The sequence below is a fragment of the Manduca sexta genome, chromosome 15 (assembly GCF_014839805.1).
Source record: "Manduca sexta isolate Smith_Timp_Sample1 chromosome 15, JHU_Msex_v1.0, whole genome shotgun sequence".
NCBI classification, from domain to species: Eukaryota; Metazoa; Arthropoda; class Insecta; order Lepidoptera; family Sphingidae; genus Manduca; species Manduca sexta.
The window spans coordinates 11,233,297-11,251,092 of NC_051129.1; the positions used below are offsets into that span (position 1 = coordinate 11,233,297).

Sequence of the window (17,796 nt, forward strand, 5' to 3'; positions counted from 1 at the left end):
GTATGTGTTTACCTAATTACAAATGCATTAGCCTACTACATTGCTTAATAGGTTAGTATATTGAATTTAAATGTGGTCTCTATAATATATCCAATATGTATCAAATTATCTCCTCAATACAGAATGCATTCAGAGCTGGGCAAAAATAAGTTGGCGATTTAATTAAATACAAAATACAATCTCATCTAATGTCAGCCGACATTTTATTCGACCCCACTCCACTTAGGTACAATCGGACAAGTTCGTGCTAGTACACTTCCAAACACATTTTGCTTGACCGGTCTAATGTCCCGAGATATTTAGACACGCCCCTGTCTCATATTTCACCAATTACGACAGTTTTGGAGATGTGCGAAAGGAACAGCAGATAACTATTATTGTTTACTTTAGTTGTATTTTACTGATTGACGACGCGCACGCAACTATTGAGTACCAGTAGTATTTTGTTCACAATTATTTTTTCGTTTACGGACACCGATATCTTGCCACTACGTAGACTTATGTTCGTTTACTGGACTCTTAATTACTTAGTCGCCGACCCGTCATGTGTTTTGAGAAAATCGCGGTTTATGGCTTTTTAATTATTGGTCATCATAATTAATTATATTTAAAGCCAACATAGACCACCTTTTAAGCTCTTTTAAATATAATTATAATATTATTGAGTTTTGATGAATACTTATTCCTTTAATTGTGTAAAACAGACTTCAATATGCTACTTATTATATTTTATATTAATCCTTAAGTTATCCTATCTATCGTAGGGTCAAATATGATTACTGTCATTGGTGTGTTTTTTGCCAAAAAATTAACATAGTGCTATTAATCATACTTGTAGTAATCTATGTAGTATGTTATTTAAGTTGCTTTACGTATAATCAAATGTCAAAATATTGAAAAGAATTATAATTGGAAAACTAAAAAGTACTCAATGCAAAAATAAACTACTTCGACGGGTATACTCACTATAGTTATAGGTGTTACCTATCTTTTCTTGATCTCAGTTAAAAATTCAGATTTTTCGATATTGAAACAGCAGTAGCATTAAGCGTAACTTTTACCGTCGACTTTTAATAGTAAACTCTAATTTAATGTTGGGAATATATTAAGACAGGCCGGTAAGCCTTTTAGTCCAGTCAATAAGCTCAAAAAGGTGTCAATTTATGTATTATAAAGATCCAAAAATATGAGTGATAGCTCATTCGATTTGGATAACATGACGTCTAGAAAAATAATCTTTAGTGTTCATTGGCACTTAAAAATACAATTGTTATTAAGAGGATAAAGAGGTTCTTCGATAACTTAAAAAATATTAATATTTAAGAAATAAGGAGGAAATTTCCAATTTAAAGAAGTCACGACGCCCGAAATTCTATCTCCTTTATTAATAATTTTATTTAATGCCAAAAATATAGACGATATAAATAATTTGGATAGGTGATAATTTGTTTTATTACAGTAATATTGCATAGCCAACATTTTTATTGCTGCACATGTGCAGTATAAAATGTGTAAAGATTTCACATAAAAGGGTCTTTGTTAGAGGACGACATTTTTATGTTTTGTTAACCCCGGTTCCACGTCGACGCCTTTATCGGAAAGCGGCGTCCATTGTTTATTGAATTTAGACGAGTTTAAAGATTTTAAGTAGTGGTATTACGATTTCTTACTAGAGTAATTAACTATGTCGGCGCGTTTGTAAGATCCGCTTATAGACGTTTAAGTTCCACCCAGTTTAACCCAGAGGTTTCTGTTATTATTGTTTCTTTTACAACTACATAATATGTAGCACTGAATTAAAGTAGAATTACAATCCGATTTAATGCAAATTTGGGATTTTTATCTCAATAAAATGTGTGAAATTATGGAAAACAGGGGCTGATTTTTTTACTTAATTTGGATTATTTCGTACTTGACCCACGTATTTTGTGTCGGCCGCACTGGCGTTCTGCTCCCATATAAATTTTATTATTTTGGCACTGTAGTCATTACGTTAAAATATTATTAGAATAATAGATTTTAGTAATTAATATATAAATTAATTGTATTACAGAATACCACTGTCCTCGATGGATACACTAGGATACGGATGAGAGCTCCATCGCTAACCGATCCAGAGCACACACTCTACTCAACCTGCCTGCTGAGCGTATCAAACTTGTAATGAATACAATTAAATCATATCACTGAAGTAACAAAAATGTGTTTTATTTACATGGACTTTCTACGAAATTTCATTTTACATGTGTATCTCATTATTTGTTGGTGTTGCAAATATATTATCTACTATATTCGATTTAAACTTTTGATAATTATATATCGTAGCGATATGTGCGTGAGCCTCATCCACTGTTTCACAAAACGAGCCTATTGAAATAAATAATTTTATTTGAAAGATTTGATTGTGAGATTTAAAAAAAAATATTTACTTTAAATATTACACTTAAAATGAACTCTGCAAATATAAACGTTATTACATTTGGAAGGCATCCCGAAAAAAGTTAAGTAATCAAAAATCTTGTTTAGTTATCTCTGAAAATAATTACTGCGAATAACATTTTTTTCAAATTTTCTTATTTTTTAAATTTTTCCCTTTATATCCGCAAATGATAATAATAACACTTACTTATGTAAAAAAAACAGGTAGTTATATCTTTTGACGAATCGTGAAATTATTTGTATGAATTACTCAGCCATGACTTTTCTTTCTTATTTTTCTTATCAATGAAGGGTCTAAAATTATTATTGTAATGACTCCAAGTTACTAATTTTTGGCACATTATTATTCAATAAGTTTGAGGTTGGTTGGAATTTATTCGAAACATAAACCAGCGACCATACAAAAAACGGACATCTCCAATAAAAACTAAATAAAATCATCAAAAAGCATAAAAAAAATCAATAACTGTAAGTTGATTATAGACTTTGGGTTTTAACTCAGCGAAAACTAAATAATTGGCTAAAGAAAGTAACTAAAATTTACAAACTGGACATGTGCAGCAATAAAATGTTAGCCTTGCAAATATTACTGTAATAAGAATTCAAATCAACGCCTACACTTATAATCTTTAAATGCCTATAAATTCAATAGCATAACAATCGACTCAGTTTAACGATAAATGCGTCCACGTAAGACCGGTGTCAATACAAACATTGATAAAAATGCGCTCTTTAACAAACCATTTTTATGTGATATATTTATTCTTTTCAAACAACATCTGCAGCAATAAATATGTTGGCCTTTCAATATTACTCTAATAAAAGCATATTACCGCCTACACATAAAATCTTTAAACTCGCCTCAAATTCAATAAATAATAATCGCTGCATATCGATAAATAGTCAAATTAACTACTTCAACAAGGTGTTAAATAGTTCAAATTAGGATGAAAAAGGTATTTCGTTATTAACTCAAAAACTATTCATATTTAAGATAAAAAGTTCATTAAGAGTAAATAAAAAAAAAACAATATCTCCAAGAAGCTAATAATTTTAGGTCAATTATTTTAACTTTAATGTTAATACATATTTGTAAATACAGAGATTGGAATAAAATGTTATCGTCTAAGTTTTTGAAATTAAAAAAAATAACAATTCAAATAATGAAATCTATTAACTATGATTTATTATTATAATATGTATTATTGAACGAATTGAATAAACTGAACAGTTTAAATTTTTACGATTCAAAATTCAATCATAATATTATGCAGCCATTGAATTTATTTAATAAATTAATTATAGACTATCTCCCTTATTCATAGACGTTTTTTATCTAACGGCCGAGTGAGGCTGTGATAACAAGTCTGTTTCGCAGTGCTGACGGCATGGCAGTTCGCAGTGTGTAGATAGGCCGTTGTGATTGGCTAATATTGAAATACAACAATATTAGCCAATCACAACGGCCCTATGTCTATTTCTCAGTGCCGTTGGGCACTGAGAAACAGGCTTGTTATCACAGCTTTACTCCGTCCTTAGATAAAAAACGTTTATGAATAAGGGGGTAAGGGTTTAAAGAGACCGAAAACTAAAAAAACGGCTTAAAAAAGTAGCTAATCATAATTTACTAACAAAATATAGTTGTGACAAATATGGCGGAAATTGCTTTAAAATGATTATTTTTTGAATACAACATAAAGTTTGGTTTGTTAAAAGTTAAAAAGAAGGTAATCAGGCACATAATATGATATAAAATAATTAACATAATGTCGTTTCTTATTTATTAAAAAATAATGCCAAAAAATTTAACAATAAAAACACTGTAAATCGCGATTGTCTCCAAACTTTAAAACTTTTGTTATTACGTTCTTTACGCCGCGCCGACGATATGCATCTTACAAGTATAGGAATTATCGTCATAGCATAGACGTGCGCGCATCAATTTTAATTTCATTTTCTATTATACACTCAGCAGCGGTTCGGTAGTGTTACGTAACGTCATTGCAGGTAGCCAGTAGGCCTACGACTGATATCGATCTATGCAATCGATCCCAAACCCCGCCTCCCAAACGTAGTAAAACAAATTTGCCAAGTTATTTTGACCCTTAGGGTGGTCGACCGCGAACTTTGCTGATTGTACCAAGAGGTGCAGTGTAGTAACATTGCCATGTATGAATAAAAAAGAATATTTAGGAACGCACTAATTAATACGATCGCTAATGTTTTTATTATGAAACGTATTTATATTTCAATTAAGTACGCAAATACAAGTAGGGTGGTTGCGCCGGTAAGCGGCCACTTAGTAGAGTTGATGATTTCAATTGAGTCAAAATATATATATTTTTAGAGGTAAAATAGATGGCGTCCATATAAAATAGGTAGTCGTTAATATAGTCTAGTTTTGAAATAAAATATAAAACATCTCACTTTCATTTATAAATGTGGGAAATTTGAACTTATAAAGTAAAAAAAAATATATATTAACGATTACTTTTCATGAGTGAATTAGTGATTAATAAAACAAAGTTATATCAAGAAAGTGTGTTGTTGTTAATTAGATTGTATCTTTAAGGCACTCTAAATACTAAATTGTATAACCATATACGAAATAAGAACATAATGAGCAAAAGAAAATAAGATTTTGAAGTCAGAATGCGATCACATGGTGGCTTTCTCACGAATTAACAAAATATGCATTCCAGTAGCCGACCACCACGTTATAGTATAATACAAAATTTTACTTAAAAATATTAAACAAGATAAGTAAAATTAAAATAACTACACTTTATAAATAATATAATCTTATATTTGATCGCCGTGCACCTTGATATTTTTTTTTTTACTTCATTTCAGTCAACACGTAAATTAAGTCTTTTTAATATGGCTAAGCGGTTAGTATAAAATGTAATCAAATTATATTAAAAGTACTATTTGTTTTATATCGAGAAATTCTATTTAGGCAGTGGTCGCCTAATAGACCTGGTCGCAAACCAAATTTGTGACCCTAATTTAAATACGACCAACACTGAATACATTACTTCCTCATTATATTTACAACTAGCATTTTTACGTCTCCGCCCGCGTGAGTCTGTTCTTGAATTTCGAAATAAACCCCGCTGTGCCTTTTTCTAAGGCTTAGATAAGTAAGTCCACAACATAGTTTAGTGTGCAAAAGTGCATTCAAAACTATTCAGCGGTTTAAGATTCAGAAACATACAAACAGACTTCCCGATATATAATTACTAATAGGTTAAAACAAAATACTATGATAATTTATTAATTATGTATTTATGTTCAATAAGCAAGTATATAACTGAGGTTTTCCGTGACCTTCTTACTTGTTTAGCAGTGATTGAAGGTGATAGGTGACGTTTGAACTAATTTTATTAGCTTCGAAAATTAACAAAGAAAAATAGGTACTAAGTAAGTACGCTTTTTTATACATTTATATAGCGAGTTACGCATGTGACTTCGTAATATTATATTGTAAATCTTATAATATAAAGTAATGTTTTTGCTAACAGTTCCGACTACGTGAAAATCTTTTCGGAATAAAAAAATCACGGAACAGCACTTGCACAGGTTTTAATAATATTGCGTCATCGCAAGCATGCATTTCTATTTATTTCCTTTTATTGTAATTAATTGGGCATCTATCTTGAAATTAAGACAAAATCTAAATAATTCATACAATTAACACATTAGTTTCTTTAAAGCTACATCTTTAAAATACTTAAAAAAATCTGTGAAGATGTTTGTAAGAGACGGACTACTTTCAGGATCAATATTTTACTGGTAGGTCTCTGGTATTCAAGAGACTAGGTTAGTTAACCCGGCAATGTCTATTTCTGACGCCAAGCAGCATTGTAAAGTCACTGTTATGTTCTGGTTTAAAGGACACCGTAGCCAGTGTATTTATTGGGCTTATGAGATTTGACATTTGACGCGTGACGAGCGCAGGACAATGTCGCGCAGAAACCCGGTGGTGTTGGTAGAGGGCAAACGTGCCGTATACCACCATGGGAACGACTTACAGCCATTTTCAATTAATAATCTTAATCTTTATTCCAATTTTGAAAACGAACCAATCAAAGTAATTCATATGTAAGCATGTCAAAAAAATCTTTGCTCTGATTGGTCCATTTTTGAGATAGATAAAAGCAATTGGAATCGATTATTGAAAATGGCGGTTAATCGTATCGTTATTCATTTGCATAAGGTGGTGTTATATTCCTGATAGCTTGTTCCTCATATTGCAGCGATGGATGTTGTCGCAAGATCACTGAAAGAGGCTGAATGCCGCCTGAAGGATATCAATGATGCAATCTCTAAAGGAGACTCGGAAATACAGAAGTTCTACCAAGACTCTGTTATTTTTATCACTGGAGTCAGTGGGTTTATGGGAAAATTGCTTGTCGAAAAGCTTCTAAGGTAATCCAAATTTGTCAAAATTAGACGTATCTGACTGCTCGGTAAAGACGTTTAAATTTGTATGTGTAAAAGAAGAGCTTTTGATTATTAATGTAATTTCACATGCTAGTTCGAGTTGGTATTTTTTTTTATTGCCTTAGTAGGGAAAAGAGCAAGCGGTCCGCTTGATGGTAAGCAGTATACGTCGCCCATGGACTAAAGCAATGCCAAAGGCACAGCCAAGCCGTTGCCTGAATAATCATTCATTATCCTTTCCTATGTTATTAAAGGTAGTTGAGATTGGCTTTTTGCCGAAGGATAGAATTTGGAGTAAATTGATTTAGTTTTAGTTCTTTTAGAATTTAGACTTCTTAACTTTACCTTCTGTCAGCATTTTCTATGAATCATGTTTTTAATTTAAAAGAACCTCCAAATATAGTAAAAGAATTGAACATAAAAACCGGCCTAAATCAATATTTTTGTTTTCTTGATAACTTTAGAGCTTTGTTCCAGGGCTTGTAATGTTAGGAAAATCTACATTTTAATTCGTCCGAAGGAAGGAAAGACAATTCGAGATAGATTGAACGATATCAAAAAAGATCCGGTAAGTATAACTTTTAGACTGTTTTACTCTTGCCGATAGGGGCCGTTCAAGTATTATGTTACACAATTTTTGAAGATTTTTGAAACCCCCACCCCCTATGTAACGCATCGTAACGTTTTCCATCGTAAAGGTTATATAACTCTAAAATTATTATTTTTTTTCGCAAAGTACCGGAATATCGCTAAAATACCTTTGTTATTGTTGTAAAATAAAAAATCCAATGTTACATAACGCGTTGCTCGAACCCCCCTTCCGCGCCTGTAACGCATCGTAACGTTTTACATGACCTCCTCTCCCTTCCAAATTGCGTTACGTAATACTTGAACGGCCCCATAGCTTACATAGTTACCTCTTTCTCTAGTCTTCAGAATTTCTCATAATCCAGAAACTAGACAATATTATAGAAAAAAATACATATTGTCGAGGTATACGTGATACACGAATATATAATTTTTTTTTTTAATTAAAGCAATTTTGGTGATGAGTTGGCTATTTTGCCGCTATTAGGTAACTCGAAACCATTGTTTGTTTTTTTTTAGGGATTCGACTACCTTCGAGAGACACAGCCTAATTTTGGAGATAAAATAGTATCCGTGGAAGGTGATATTTCAGAAATTCGTCTAGGGATTAGTGATTCCGACTGGGGGACTCTAACTGAAGAGGTAAGTTTATTTCTTCCTAGACTAGATGTGTGCTTTACAATAACTAATATCACGAAGATAGGAAGGCACTAAAACGAAATTATATAAATAATAGTCAAATGTCTTAATTAAATAATTATGAAGAGTACGGATTTGTGTGGTGGTATGGTATTATCGTGATTTATTATTTTAAATACAGGTAGATACAATATTCCACCTGGCAGCCACAACGAACGTCGATATACCGCTCCCAGCGGCAACTTTGATCAACATTCGTGGCACTAGAGAAATCCTGCACTTGGCAAAACAATGTTCTAAACTCAGGTAATACAATATAATATAGCGCTATTATTTAATTCATTCAAAAGTGACAAAGCCACGCAGTTGACATTTGAAAATACTTTACGTGTAAGGACTTGCGAGCAGAAGCTAATTATTTCACTCCTTTTTTTATATCACTTTGTAGTTTTTAAACAATAATGATTAATACGCAGACATAAGCAACGACTAAATAGAACAGATTAACGCGATGACGATGCAAATGTAGCGCGACGTGGACACAAGCTTGGTATTAAGTATTAACTTTATTTCTAACAACAACTTTTATTACTGAACATTACAATTCCAGGGTCTTCGAATATGTCTCCACAGCGTATTGCCAAGCGACAACGGACAAGATTGGTGTTCAGTTAGACGAAAAATTCCAACCGTGTCCAATACCTCCCGCCACACTGATAGAACTGGTTGAAAATGTGGACAAAACCCGCTTGGGAGCTATAGTATCAGGGTAATTATTACAAAAATAAGCAGACTAATGACTTGTCTGTATTATGAGACTGCTGACAACATAATATAATGTCCCAACTCCCCGAATGTTCTGCACACTTCAGAGCTTCGTAATTTATATCTTCGATGGCGTTACTCCTGTTCATGGGCAAGCGTAATGCTTTCACCTTCTTCACGTTTTCCTCTATAGAAAATGTACTCCCACGATACCTTTAGGGATTTTTCCCATTGCCCACGATGACAAACGAGCAGGGAGCAAAGTTAGAAATCAGAAACAAGTTACTTAGCAACGAGAAGCGAATGAGAGTTCCGATTGTTTTACCTAAGGTCGCCGTATTTCCCCGAGCAACAAAAAGACGCCATTGCCATGCAACATAGTCAAGAAACAAAAAAAAAATTATACAGTTTTGTCAGAAACTAAATCATTCTTTATGAGGTTAAGTACCGGTAATTATTTATTTCAGATTGACAAAGAGTTGGCCCAACACGTACACCTTTACAAAAGCAGTCGCTGAAGAGCTCGTCAGGAGTATGGCGGATGAGATACCCATTTGCATCGTTAGGCCGCCCATTGGTACTTATGCTTTTACTTTATAACCTGCAGGAACAGATAAAGCAACCCCTGGTGACTATATAATGGTTCACTATTTTTTTCATAGCTTGATATTGTTTAAGAAAAGGATTCCAGATTATATTTCTTTGCTTATAAAAATTACACATGCCTATATATACTAAATCGAACAGGAACTGATCCTATTGTTCACTACATTTATGGATATTTGCAACATCCAGCTGCTGCGGATAGAGCATACATTTTCAAATAGATTCACAAATTATATTTTGTCATTTTTAATGTACATTTTTCAGTTATTGGCACATACAACGAGCCAGCACCAGGATGGGTTGACATGAGCAGTGCGTATGGACCTAGCGGTGTAAGTGATCATAGTCATTTTTAGCGACAAATCAAAATACCCACACTGCGTTAGAAGTTTAAGTAAATCATTGTGCTAAATATAAACACTTACTCTACTCTACCGTGCCAGGATAAACAAGAAAATAAAAGAAAGTGTAAACTGGAATATTGTCCAGTGTGCGAATAAAATATGGTATATATATTTTTCACAGAGTATAATAAGATCTGGTCTTGGCATCGTGCGGCTCTTTTATGGAAGAGAAGACAAACTTTTATGTCTCGTGCCGGGAGATTATGCGAACAACTGTATTCTAGCAGGTGCTTGGGACTGCGTGGAGAGGAGGAAAGCAGGAGACAAAGATGTTAAAATTTTCACTGTGAGCAGTAGCAAGAGTGGCGTTCAGTTGTGAGATTTTACAATTCGCTTATTACTGAGATCAGGAATACCAGATTAGTATTGTTATATTATTGGCCGAAAAAATAATTTTATCTTTAGCCAGGTTAGCCTAAAATATCTTTCCTCAAATTCTACGAGGATTTGCATAGACTTTAATTATTTTTCCTGTGGACACTAAATGCTTAAAATCATTTTGAGGCGTGTGCGTTGCCATGCTTTTGTTTGTTTGTAATGTGACTGACGAGTTATAAGAGTTGTAGATGTCATAATCAGGCTCATTCCTATAAAGTAAAAACGATCTCAACTGTTTCTATTAGATCCCTAGCGAAAATAGACTGAACGTTAGACTTTCCCATCAACACACCTACCACTACAGCTCCTGTAAGCCAGGAGCAGCAGTGGCATGCATTTTATGACACCGAGCGGTGAAGCTCGGCGAGTCTCAGGGAACACGAATTTGTATTTATCCCGCAACGATATTAATCAAACAGAAAGATAGGGCGGAGCTGGAATTATTAATTGTGGACTGAACGTTAGTTTGACATAGCCTACAAATGAATTATTTTGATTGATTTAATTTTACAATTAAAGCGTAGATAGCGATTGGGTCAATTTATTGGAATCGGCGATTGTGTGTATTTCAGGGACAGTGATTAATAATCTACGACACGAAGATATGAAGAATTATGCATCACGAAAAGGCGTATGCTATTGGGACACGCATGTCATTCAAAATAAATTATTTTACCGCATCCTTACTTGGTTCGTGCATTACATACCTGCAATTATAGTGGATTTTATTATGAATGTGTTTAACATCTCCAGGCCTGAAGGTATCACCTCGTAAGTATTTGATATAGATGAAAACTTATAAGATCTTTATAAGAATAAAATATTTTGAACCTTATATGAACAGGTTCAGTATATAAACTCAGTCGTATAGCGACCAAAATCTAAGTTAATGTTTAATATTAAGGATGAACACATGCAAAAAAAATGTAGTGCCGTTGAGGAATTGGTGTACATTTTCAACTATAATTATAATCTATCATGTAGACAGAGGAGAGAAAGCAAATAAGGTGGATTATCAGGACAGCATGTAATATTCGACAGAAACAAGAGATACTGAATTGCTTAAGGAAACTTTTAAGACCATTTAGATTCCACAGTGTTTTGCGTTCATTATTTTATTTTTATTTATTTATGTTCATTATTTTCCAGATTCGTGAATTTGTATAAAAAATATGACGAAGTGGCCTTCGAATATGACTATTATTTGAGTATCGGCTGGAGCTTCAACGACAAGAATGTTGTCGAACTTCATCAGAAGATGTCGCCAACTGACAAAAAGATTTTCAACATGGATATCTCTACTGTATACTGGGATCAAATGATGTTCTTATGGGCTTTGGGGGTGAAGAAATTTATTGTAAAAGAACCAACATTAATTGACAAATACGCGATTAAAAAGCAAAAAAATTTAAAAGTTGCCCATTACGCGATCTTGTTTTTATACTTATATGTCCTTTATTCATTTTACAATCGCTTCAAGTAATTATTATGTTAATTTTGTTCTTATATTCTACAATAAACGCTTAGTGTTAAAATTAAATAATTTATTTGAACCTGTAAAATGTTATAGTTTATTTAGATTCCGTCAATATTAACTCTACCACCTGTTCGTAAAGCAGTTCTCACCAGAGAAGAATGGGCAAGAAACTCTGTTGTTGCTCTTTTAAAAATCTGTTTAAGATATAAACTATAGTACATGATACAGAGAATGAAAAAAAAAATGATTGTTTTTTTATTTTTGTTTAGAGCAGTTAATTGTCTTGTTTTGATTAGGGTAAGGAGTCTATAACAACCTACGTATATGCAAGTGTACGCGCCGTACGTATTATTGTGTTCAACTTTTTTGTTGTAATATTGCGTTGCTACATAAACTTTGAATCCGACAACTATTTACACATTTGTCAAGTAAAGCGCCATGTCGTAGAAAACAATCCACAAAATATCCATCATATTTACTAGACTTGCTTGTTACTTCGAACCTTACAATAAACGGGTAAGAATTGATATATGATCATTGTTTTATTTACCTACTAGCTTTTGCCCGCGGCCACGCCCGCGTGATATAGTTTTTCGGGATAAAGTTTTCCGTTATAATAATCACGCTTTATATTTTACCGGAATAGAAAGAAGCCTATGCTCTTCCCAAGATCTCAAACTATATCCATACCAAATTTCATCTAAATCCGTTGGGTAGTTTTTGAGTTTCACGTATTCAGACAGGCAGACAGATGCGGCGGGGGACTTTGTTTTATAAATTATATTTTTTAGAACTTGTTAAGAGGAACAATTCCGTCATACATATTTATTTCATAACTTTAACCGTTTACTCTGCGTACGCATCGGAAACCCTCAAGACTCCTAATGGTCATAGCGGGATGATATATACCCTATAGCCACGCCGATAAATGAGCTTTCCAACACAAAAATATGTTTTGTATTCGAACCTATAGTTCCTGAGATTAGCGCGTTCAAATAAACAAACAAACTTTTCAACTTTATATAATAGTAAAAAGTATCCTATGTCCGTCTCCTGGTTCTAAGCTACCTCTCCACCAATTTTCAGTCAAATCGGTTCATCTGTTCTTGAGTTATAAATAGTGTAACTAACACCACTTTCTTTTATATATATAGATTATTTTATTTCCTGCAAAAATGTAAAGAAACATAGTTAAATAATCTAAAGCGGGTATCCTTAAACACGCACACATTTAAGTTTCACAGCGAGTAATTACACGAGCTCACTTACACATAGTGCGATCTGAGGCATACTACGTTCCATGACGTTTGTTTGCATTTATTCATATAGACAAGTAAATGATATAGGACACAACTATCGATAACTTAATGCAATCAAAGTTTAATGTACAACGACATCTTAAATGGTTTTGCTCTGAGTGTTTGCTATACGAATAATAAATGTCGCCAAATTGATCAAGTTAGCAAGATTCGAAAACTTCGTTAAAAGTTCTAAATGAACAAACTTTATGAGAGAGGGTATTGAAAGAGCGTACCTATTGGAGATTTGCTTGTATTAAAGTTTTATACAGTGAAAATTGATGCTTATTGATTTTAATTTGGTTTTTATTCGGTTGCAGGGGTACCTGGCGGTAAGCAATAAGTATTACATACATAACATCACGCATTTATCCCCGAAGGGGTATGTAGAGGCGCAACTAGGGCACCCATTTTTCGCCAAGTATGTTCCGTCCCATGATGTGATAGGGGGCGAGCCTATCGCCATATCGGGCACAAATTCCAGACTCCGGGCTAATACTGAGCAGAAAAACCCAAATATCACTTGGCCGAACCCAGGACCTCAGAGCACTATTGTACCGGTCATGCAATACAACTACGCCACCGAGGCAGTTGATAAGTATTATTACATATTAAAGAAGACTATTTTAAATTGTTTAGATTATTTTATGGTTAGCAAGTGAAGATAATAATTAAATGCAATTTTAATCAACTCTTCGGGTATAATGTAACAGGATGGCCTTGAAATTTGTAACTGACGTGCAAGCTAACAAAACCTTTTTATAACCCGATTGTACAATCAAAACAAAGGTGGCTCGTCCAAAGCAGCAAAGTTGAACTTTGCATGCTGCAGAACTACAATCAAGTTGAAGATCAGGTCGATACCCTGAATCGCTAACAACTCACTTTGGGAGCGGCACTTCACAAAGACTTCGGTGTGCCCGTGAATTCACTTTATTGCAAATCATTGGAATCAATACTTTAATGTTATAGCAAGTTAAAGTTTATTTTGATTGTAGCTGTAGGTAATAACATGTGGGAGTATTAGGGTTTTGTAAATGATATCACTAATAGAAAGCTGCACAGGTCTTTAGACACTATATTATATTCGTTACTTTTTCTCCAAAAAGTATGTTGTATGGAGAGTTACCCCTTAGATAAAAAAACGTCTATGAATAAGGGGGATGGTGTAAACGATTAAAATTTTTGTATTTCGACCAAAGAGATCTAAGATTATATTATAGAGTGGACATTGAGAAGATTGACATACAAAAATTCTGCGCTTATGCGATGGTTACTCCATCTACCGTAAAATAGCAAAACATCAATGTAAAATACATCATATTTTTGCCATATTGTGACTCACGTTTTTAATGCGCATATTACAATATTTTCTGTCAATATGTTATATTTATATTATTACCTAGGGACGCTGTTGCATCTTGTCAGACGGACATATCTGATAAAACAACGACTAATTACCAATGGGTAATAACTCAGAATAACTTTTGGAGCACACATTTGGTCTTGATGTCCGGTCTATAACTATAATGTCTATGATCTCGACTAAGTTTTGTTTGTGTCTAAGATACGTCCTTAACAAAACAAATAGGCATAGACAAACATCTAGAAAGGAAATGTGAATGCAATACTAACATAACATATCCAAGGTTAAATCAATAATAATAAACGTTGAACTTGCAGTTATCCGGCTGTCGTGTGTCACTGCACGGTCATGGGCAGCGATCATAGACAACGGGACTCGCTTTTTTCTCACCGAGGTCGGGAGCAATTGGCAACAGTATTTAAAAATGGCGCTTTGTTTCAACGTGTTCGAACGTTCGAGTTTTGAATGGATTTTTTTTTAAATTTTTAATTGAGTGTTGATAGCTTTATGGTATGTTCACTGTTTAAACTATAAAGCTGTGGCTACATAGCCGAGTCTAAGGAGTATAGGACCTGTAGCTTTACCTTATTATTATATGTAGCTAGTTTAAATATTTGATCTTCCATTTATCTATAAGAAAAATTGGTAGGTTGGTCAATATACGCGCATTACGTATAAATTATTACATCGACTTTCCAATTTGTTAGAGAAAGAGAAAATATAAAGCAAGATTTTTATCACCGAAAAACTTTTCAAGCGGTCAGAAACGCGAGCGAACGCTAGTTAATTAATATTTCATAGTAACTCAAACCCTCATTTGTAATTCCACTTTAAACTTTCGGCAGACAAAGGATACATAAATATTATGTTAAGAAACAATACAGAACCACGACCTCGCAAAGAGAATGTAATCCCTTGTGCTATCAATATTGCATACAAGACTGAACCGCTGAATGATCGTGAGCACAATAGTCGTATTTGAAGATGATCACAGAGTTTTAGTACCTCTTGAAATATTGAAAATGGTAATTCCTTTCTTTAACTATTCACATTCCATGTTTATTGTTAGTCACGATATTTATTAATTTAACTAATATAACCAACAACTATTTCGTGACAAATAATGTTTATATAAAAGTTTTTTATATCCTAACCGTATTTTGTCAATATTTTGCTTCTAAAAGATTTTTTCGAAATAACTGAATGATAAAGAATACGATATAGTTTGAGATTTTTATGTGACTGTATTTCCAAAGGTTGCTATCGCGTAAAACGCTCACCCAAAAGTCCGGTGGTTTGTATACGCCGGCCTTTGCCTGTCTAACTAACTTAGTGCCAAAAAAATGTGACTACATAAGTATAATAGTTCCAGCGAAAGAAAACGAAAGTAAATCGCGAGTACTCGCACAGATATCTCGAGTTTAATGTGGTAGTTTAAGAACAATTATTTTTTAAACTACATTATAATTATGTCTATGATTACGCTACTGTCTTAGACAATTACAAAACATTAATAATTTCGTAAACACCAAACATAATCATAAATGGAATACTGGCAGCACTAAATTCAAAAATAGAACGAGCAATGCACGTTCGTCGTATCCATAAGGTCCACATTACGATGGTGTTACATATTCCCAGATCGGCGCGCACGCAAAGTTCGTGACGATCAGTGCAATGTAGCAAATGGTGCTATCTCTCGAAAACAGTTTTAATTCGTGTAATAGAAAACATTATTTTTTAGAGAAGGAATATTTTTTTCTGTTTTTGCAATATCTTTCATTGATGCTCCGCTCCTATTGGTCATAGCGTGATATTATATAGCCTATAGTCTTCCTCGATAAATGACCTATCGAACACTAATATGTTTTTTCAATACGAATCAGTAGTTTCTAAGATTATTCTCTAAATTAGCTTTTGCCCGCGGCTCCGCCCGCGTTATAAAGTTTTTCAGGCTAAAGTTTTCCGTTATAATAGTTTAGTATAAGTTTCCCGGGAGCCTATGTTCTTCCCAGGGTCTCAAACTGTCTGCATACCAAATTTCATCTTAATACGTTGGGTAGTTTTTGAGTTTAACACGTTTAGGCAGACAGATGCAGCGGGGGACTTTGTTTTATAATATATTTTTTAGAACTTTTTAAGAGGAACAATCCCGTCATACATCATTGTTGCATAACTTTAACCATTTACGCAGCGCACGCAATGGAAGCTCTGAAAACTAATAATTTTCCCCCGTTTTTGCAACATGTCTCATTGTTGCTCCGCTCTTATTGGTCATAGCGTGATGATATATAGCCTATAGCGCTCCACAAATAAAGGGCTATCCAACACAAAACAATTTTTTCAGTTCAAACCGGTAGTTCCTGAGATTAGCCATTACAGCTCCGCTCCTATTGGCCATAGCGTGATGATATATAGCCTATAGCACTCCACGAACAAAGGGCTATCCGACGCAAAAAGAATTTTTCAGTTTGTACCGGTAGTTCCTGAGATTAGCCATTACTGCTCCGCTCCTATTGGATATAGCGTGATGATATATAGCCTATAGCACTCCACAAATAAAGGGCTATCCAGCGCAAAAAGATTTTTTCAGTTTGGACCGCTAATTCCTGAGATTACCCATTACTGCTCCGCTCCTATTGGGTATAGCGTGATGATATATAGCCTATAGTACTCCACGAACAGAGGGCTATCCAACACAAAAAGAATTTTTCAGTTCGAACCGGTAGTTCCTGAGATAAGCCATTACTGCTCCGCTCCTATTGGGTATAGCGTGTTGATATATAGCCTATAGCACTCCACGGACAAAAGGCTATCCAACGCAAAAAGAATTTTTCAGTTTGGACTGGTAGTTCCTGAGATTAGCGCGTTCAAACAAACAAACAAACTCTTCAGCTTTATATAATAGTATAGATATAGATATAGATAATAAGGTTATATTCCCGTGACACGCGTAATGTCATGTAACTGACAAGTAACTGTCATGTTAGCCGGCTAACATTCTAATGGTAAATGGGTTAAGAAACATACGAACAACGTTACAAACTTCCTAATATACATTACTAGCTTTTGCTCGCGGCTTCGCCCGCGTGACAGAGATAAAAGGCCCGCTATATTTTTTCGTTGGATAAAAAGTAGCCTATACCGTTTCCAGGTTCTCAAATTACTTCCATAACAAACATTAATATCTGTTGGGTATTTTTTGAGTTTATCGCGTTCAGGCAGATGAACGGGAGACTTTGTTTTATAATATACTTTTTAGAACATTTTAAGATGCCTTTTACTTAATTCCGTCTTACATGTTTGTTGCGTAACCTTAATCATTTACGCAGCACAGGTAATGAAAGCTATTAAAAGGGATACATTTTTCCGTTTTTATAACATTTTTCA

At 33.9% G+C, this 17,796-nt stretch overlaps 2 protein-coding genes across 3 annotated transcripts in view; one reads left to right on the plus strand and one right to left on the minus strand.

The window, feature by feature from the left end:
• LOC115450106 (F-box only protein 32) overlaps positions 1–17,796 on the minus strand; it is a 62,566-nt gene that overhangs the window by 20,756 nt on the left and 24,014 nt on the right. The window lies entirely within an intron of this gene.
• Positions 5,668–12,269, plus strand: LOC115450107 (fatty acyl-CoA reductase wat). Its single transcript, XM_030178081.2, has 11 exons — positions 5,668–5,862; positions 6,699–6,870; positions 7,363–7,453; positions 7,993–8,115; positions 8,294–8,418; positions 8,723–8,881; positions 9,345–9,454; positions 9,748–9,815; positions 10,009–10,202; positions 10,838–11,036; positions 11,415–12,269. The coding sequence occupies exons 2-10, from the start codon at positions 6,701–6,703 to the stop codon at positions 10,848–10,850; spliced, it is 1,053 nt and encodes a 350-aa protein (XP_030033941.1). The 5' UTR covers positions 5,668–5,862; positions 6,699–6,700; the 3' UTR covers positions 10,851–11,036; positions 11,415–12,269.

Excerpts from the sequence above, each read along its gene's own strand:
- LOC115450107 (XM_030178081.2), top strand. The coding sequence starts at position 6,701 with ATGGATGTTGTCGCAAGATCACTGAAAGAGGCTGAATGCCGCCTGAAG. Across the intron at positions 8,116-8,293 it reads GGGGGACTCTAACTGAAGAG|GTAGATACAATATTCCACCT; the intron begins GTAAGTTTATTT and ends TTTTAAATACAG. Across the intron at positions 9,816-10,008 it reads GTGCGTATGGACCTAGCGGT|AGTATAATAAGATCTGGTCT; the intron begins GTAAGTGATCAT and ends TATTTTTCACAG.